The sequence below is a fragment of the Narcine bancroftii genome, chromosome 1, assembly GCF_036971445.1.
Source record: "Narcine bancroftii isolate sNarBan1 chromosome 1, sNarBan1.hap1, whole genome shotgun sequence".
NCBI lineage: Eukaryota > Metazoa > Chordata > Chondrichthyes > Torpediniformes > Narcinidae > Narcine > Narcine bancroftii.
Window position 1 is genome coordinate 6,469,472 of NC_091469.1, and position 6,000 is coordinate 6,475,471.

The 6,000-nt window shown below is 46.0% G+C and overlaps 1 protein-coding gene across 1 annotated transcript in view; it reads right to left on the reverse strand.

Annotated features, from left to right (window-relative positions):
• The window catches only part of LOC138754985 (SH2 domain-containing adapter protein F-like), a 106,495-nt gene extending 100,763 nt beyond the window's left edge, over positions 1 to 5,732 (reverse strand). The window contains exons 1-2 of the mRNA XM_069920099.1: positions 4,858 to 5,732; positions 4,728 to 4,758 (exon numbers count right to left, since the gene is read on the reverse strand). Coding sequence (XP_069776200.1) covers positions 4,728 to 4,758; positions 4,858 to 5,369 — 543 coding nt within the window. The 5' untranslated portion in view covers positions 5,370 to 5,732. The remainder of the gene's footprint in view (positions 1 to 4,727; positions 4,759 to 4,857) is intronic.
• Between the last annotated feature and the right edge of the window lie 268 nt (positions 5,733 to 6,000).

Genomic DNA, 6,000 nt, shown 5'->3' on the forward strand with positions numbered 1-6,000 from the left:
AATTGAATTTTCACAAGCCTGCATTTCTTTATATGTGCAATCCTTTCTCTACAATCCAATTTTTATCTTTTCAGTTTTGTGTGCTAATTTCATCACAAAATTGGGCAAGGTAAATTCCTCTGTACGAGCATTACCATTTCTGTTGGGGAACTATAATACTTGCTCTGCACACATTCATTCACTTGAACTGCGATACTGGCATTCATGCAGGTTGTAATGGCACTTGTGCAACATTTTCCAACAGATCTGCTCCCTGAAGATACTTTCTACAAATCGCCTCCTTCTGAGAATCATTCCTGGCTCCCACTATTTTTTTTAAACCCCCTTTTTGCTGAATGTTCATTCTTTCAATCAGGCCAAAGTATCTGGGTAAAATAGAGAACATTTTACCATTGTTTTTGCCGTTCCTTTCAAATGCAAAGTCACTCCACTCATAATTACCATTTTGCAGCACAACAAAATGCTGTAATCTCTAGGGCTTTTTAGAGTGAACACCTTGGCTTTTCACGTGAACACTGATCCATCTAAGGGGTGCACTCAGAGGTGAAGCGACTTTCACCATCTTCCCCCATAAAAAGGTTTCAAGGGGGCAGGCTAATGACATCACGATGACAACATCAGCCCACAACCCAGGAGAACAAATTTTAAATTTTAAAGTGTGTTCAGATACTTATTACTCACATCATTACTCTGTTCATATTAGTGAGAGCAAAAGTTTTTTGTTTTTTTGGGTACGAGGGAATGTCTATATATTCATTTTTCACTTGCTGATAAGTATGGATTACATCGTGGCAATGAGTGGTGCTATTGCACCACTCACCCTGCCTCCCTCAGCTCTGGAAGATGGCTTCAGATGCTGCTCCATGAAGGCAAAGCTGGATCAACTTTCTCCATAAAAAGGTAAATTCATCTTTTTCTTTCATTGAGCCAGCTTTAATGCGGTATTTGCACCATAAAAAGGCTTTATGTATGTCTTAGAGTTCATATGCCACCAAGGGCATTATGGGAATAATATTTCTTCTCATGTCAATATTCTGCCATTTAGTTAAAGAGAAACAGAAAGAATTTTCAAATGTATTCAACTAACAGATCTACATAGGCAGAGTTAAGGAAGAGAGAGAAAGACAGGAGAAATAAACAAGTACATACCTGTAGAAAAGAATGAGGTGTGTACACCACTTACAGAGTAGAGGGAAGTTTTTAAAAAAGGTTAGGAATTTGCATCTGATGAAACATATTTACTGTAAACTACTTGCAAAAACAAATGTTAAAGGAAAGGCAGTAATTGTATCTTGACTTGAAAGTGTTACCATATACAGACGTGCTTCTTCAAAAGCAAGCAAAAATGTCAACTTTAAAACCTAACACACCCAAAAGATCTCACCACAAAAATCAGTCACAAATGTAGGGCTATAGCACATTAAAAACTCAAAATTACAAAAGGTGTGATACAAGATGTACACAACATAATTTAAGCTGCAATACAAATGAATACTCAGCAGTTGCTCTGCTCTGAATAGAATACAATACCTATCAAATTTTACAACAGTACAACAGCTAGAGTGACAAATAAATGAAAAAAATAATTTTGCAAAATCATAAAAATAGCCATCACCATTCTTGCCATAAACTTCCAAAAAAAAAAAGACTGCGTGCAAGAGATTACAAATGGTGCACAATCTTCTCTCAAAATATTACTTTTGTGGCAGTCTCTTAAAAAATCTGACCCAACTCTTAGATAGCCATGCATGGAACAATCAGTTACAAACATACATTTTCTTTCTTCTGAATGATAACTTTGTAGTTTCTTATTAAATGCACTGATCACTCCATTGGAAGTTACTGGACTTCATTTCAACTAAGGTATCTGCTGAAAACTTCCCCACACGGGGACACATCTACAGTTTATTCTGTGCCATTGGCAACTTCAAGCATCCTCCCACTGATTCTTCATCTGGAGGAGGGCTAGAGCAATGGTTTTCAACCTTTTACTTAAAAAGGTATGTGAGTGGAAAGAAATCCTTATGCCATCAGTTTTTTTTTAAATTAAAAAAACGCTAATTACTTTTTGCTACTTCGACCCTCAGAGTCATGGGGCATATCATTGAATATTTCAAATTTTTGGAATGCAGTTGTCTTTTTACATTGTCAAACTCCTTCCTTTGCTTAATCAAAGGAGGACTAAAATCTTGGGAAAAACAGCATTTTTTCATAGTCAATCTCAGGTGGGCCATTATTTTGCTTAAAGTATTCATATGCTATTCCCAGAATTGTCTCCTATATCCAGTAACTCAGAAGTCTTACCAGGACCAGTCATGATCACTGATCGCTGGCTCTTTTGGATCCAAGAGTCTGGTAAGCCCTTTCAATACGTAATTTTTCTCTGAATTTGTCTTCTCCCAACACTCACAGTTCCATCTTTTGAAAAAGTTAATCGATCTCTTCCCTCGATTCCTTCTTTCAGTCCAATAATTCAGACATTATTTAGTCTGCTAAAATTCTCCACGTGGTCGATCTTGTCCAGCAGACCTTATCTGTCTGGCTCCCATGCTTTGCATCTTTCTCAAAAGCTTTTAGCTTATCTTGTGTTTTTAACCAAGTCTGCTTCTGCTTGGATCATTCTTTCCATTAAGCCTTCAACGATTTCTTTAATTTCAGTCATCCTTCTAGTCATGTGTCTCATTACATTTTCAACACTAACAAATCAGTTGCTCAAGTTTTCCATTTTCTCCAAGATAATATTTAATTCTTGTCCCAACTCCCCAGCTCTGCCAGGACACTTGAGCCGCTCCCTTTTGGGCTTTCACTCTATGTTCCTGGCTGTGTAGGAACTTCATTTTTTGTTCTCAGTTGTCTTGGTTTTTTTGTCCATTTTTCAGTGAAAAATTCTTAATTTTAAAGTTTTACCCATCTTTTTGATTCTCAATCAAAATACGTCCTTCCCATGGCCATGTCCCTCCAACTCCATACATCCTGATGGGCAAGTCCTATGTGGCACCATAATCGAATGGCTTCTGGAAAATTCACGTACATAACATCCACCCATTCCCCTCTATCCACTGTGCAAATTTGTTAAACATGACCTGCCCTTCCTGAATCAATGCCGAGTCTGCCTCATGGAACAATTTCTATCCAGATGGCTTACAATTTCTTCCTGTCTGATAGCTTCAACCATTTTCCTGACTACAGCTGTTAAACTAACTGTCCTAAAATTGCTTTCCTTTCCCCTTTCCACCCCCTCCCCCCATTCAGCAACATTTGTTTTCCCCATTCAATGACATTTGTGGTCTTCCAATCTGCAGGGACCTTCCTAGAAGGAAGAGGATTTTGGTAAATTATCAAAAAAGTTCATTTGCATTATAATTCTGCAATTTCATTCAATACTCTGGGATCAGGAACAGTGAATTAACTTCCTTCTGATCTACTAGTTTACACCACACTACCTCTTTTAGTGACAAGGTTTGCATTGAGGTCCTCACCTTCGATCACATTCACAGCATCTCTATTTAGCATGTTAGATGTGGCTTCCACTGTGGAAGACTTGATCAAAGTCACAGTCATTTCCTCATTACCTGATATTAATTCTCCATTCACATCTTCCGAGGGACCTACATTCATTCTGGCTATGTTTTTCCTTTTGATAGAATTATAAAATTAAATACAATTTCAATTTAATTTAGAGATGTAGCACGATAACAGATGCATGCGACCCAAGAGACCATGCTGCCAAAATATACCGAATAACCTATAAACTCTGTACGCTTTGGAGGGTGGGAGGAAACTTGAGCACCTAGAGGAAACCCATGCAGACGTGGTTGTTGGTGTTACACAAACCATTATACTAACCATGCCACCCATTACTTATTTTTTCACGTTTTGTGCCAGTAAAGTCTTCCATTTTCTCATTATTCTTGAACACCTTGAATGTAGGCGTTTTTCATTTAACTCCTCCACACTTGGCTCTCTCCTCACTGTCCTTTTTGTTTGTTTATCCAGCTTCTCGTTTGCTCAAGATTCCTGCATTTGCCAATCTCGAGTTTCTGAAGCTTGCAGGAGCTCAGAATTCTGCACCTTCAGTCAAAGCCTTAATCCTTCCTGTCATGCACCTCTGCTGGAAAAGTTGCACCTCCCTGCGAACAGAAGGCAGCAAACCTGTATCCTGTCATGGGAGAAGGGACAGGCAACACAGCCAGTGTCTGACCACAGCTGATGACAATGGTTCACCGGGTTATTTATAAAATTATGAAAGGTACAAGTAGGTTTTTCCCACTGAGGTTAGGTGAGATACACAGGGCATGGGTTAAGGTCTTCACACGAGTGGGAGTGTGGAACGAGCTGGTGAATGTGGGGTCAATTTTAACATTTAAAAACTTTTGGAGAGGTACCTTGATAGAAGGGGATATGGATTGGGTGCAGGTTAGTGGGGCCACAACATATTTAAGGGGGGGGGGGGGGGGGGGGGAAGAAGACAGACTGAAATAAAAATGTTTATGTAGTCGGTAGAAGTACGAAAGAAACCAATGGGTCCTGGAACTTTGACCAGAGTCATGGGGGGCGGGCGGGCATATAGTTGAGAATGGCTGGATTAGACAGGGTCCAGACGGCCTGCTTCTGGGAGAGTTTGCAGGGAGTCACGCCACTTCTGCGCTGTCCCTTCAACTGTTCGAGAGGGGAGAGAAACATTGCAACGTAACGAAACACGGGAGAAAGTTGCTGCTCGCACTCACTTTGTCATCGGGCGCCGCCGGGCCGTGGGAGCTGCCGGCCGGGGGGTCGGGCGCCGCCGGGCCGTGGGAGCTGCCGGCCGGGGGGTCGGGCGCCGCCGGGCCGTGGGAGCTGCCGGCCGGGGGGTCGGGCGCCGCCGGGCCGTGGGAGCTGCCGGCCGGGGGGTCGGGCGCCGCCGGGCCGTGCACCTTGATCAGCCGCCGGCTGGCGGGGCGGATGGACTTGGACCGGGGCGAAGGGGCTCTGCGCTCGCTCTGGCTGCGCTGCAGCGGCGGGCCGGCCGCGTCCTCCACCTCGTCCCACATGGCCCTGATCCGGCGCAGCGACGAGCCAGGCCCCTGGCTATACGGGTCCTCGAAGTCCCTCTCTTTCTGCAGCCGGTAAGCCCGCATCACGTCGCTCTCCCGGCACGACCCCGACTCTCCGCGGGCCTTCTTCTTGCCGCCCGCCCCCACCTTGGCCGAGCCCTTCGCCTCGTGGGGGCCCAGACCGAAGTACTCCCGGAGCCACTTCGCCATCTTCCTGGCCGCCCCGCTAGATCCTCCTCCACCTGTCCGGTCCCACCCTGGCCCTGGCGCTCCATCCTCCGGCCCATGGCGCTCCCTCCCTCCACCTGTCCTGTCCCGGCGCTCCCTCACCGACATCTCCTGTCCTTGGCCCAAGTCCGCGGCGCTCCCTCCCCGATCTGTCCTGCCTCCGATCCCAACCCGCGGTGCTTCCTCACCGACGGGTCCTGGCCTTTGGCTCCAGCCCGCGGCGCTCCCTCCCCAACTCTCCTGTCCCGCGCTCCCTCACCAATCTGTCCTGTTCCCTGCCCCAGCTCGCGGCGCTCCCTCCCCGGGCACGCGATGCCCTCGCGTTCTATGCCATTGACTTCACTACTACAGGCTCTCCTCCCTCCTTCAGGTGACCGTGTCAGATTTACGCACTCAGTTGTTTCCGACTCCAGAACTTCCCCAACTTGCTGCCAAGAGACCTCGCTCCTCATAGTGACCAATCACTGCGTAGCAACCCGCGGCTCCCTCCTTCACTCTCACACTGACCAATCACACCGCTTTCGCCGTTCACACTGGCCAATCACACCACGTTCTCACGTCGCCCTCACCGGCCAATCACATCGCGCTATCTCGTCGCCCGCACCGACCAATCACATCGCGCTATCTCGTCGCCCGCACCGACCAATCACATCGCGCTATCTCGTCGCCCGCACCGACCAATCACACCGCTCGTAACCCACCGCTCCCCGCCTTTGCCGCGCACCCTGACCACTCACTC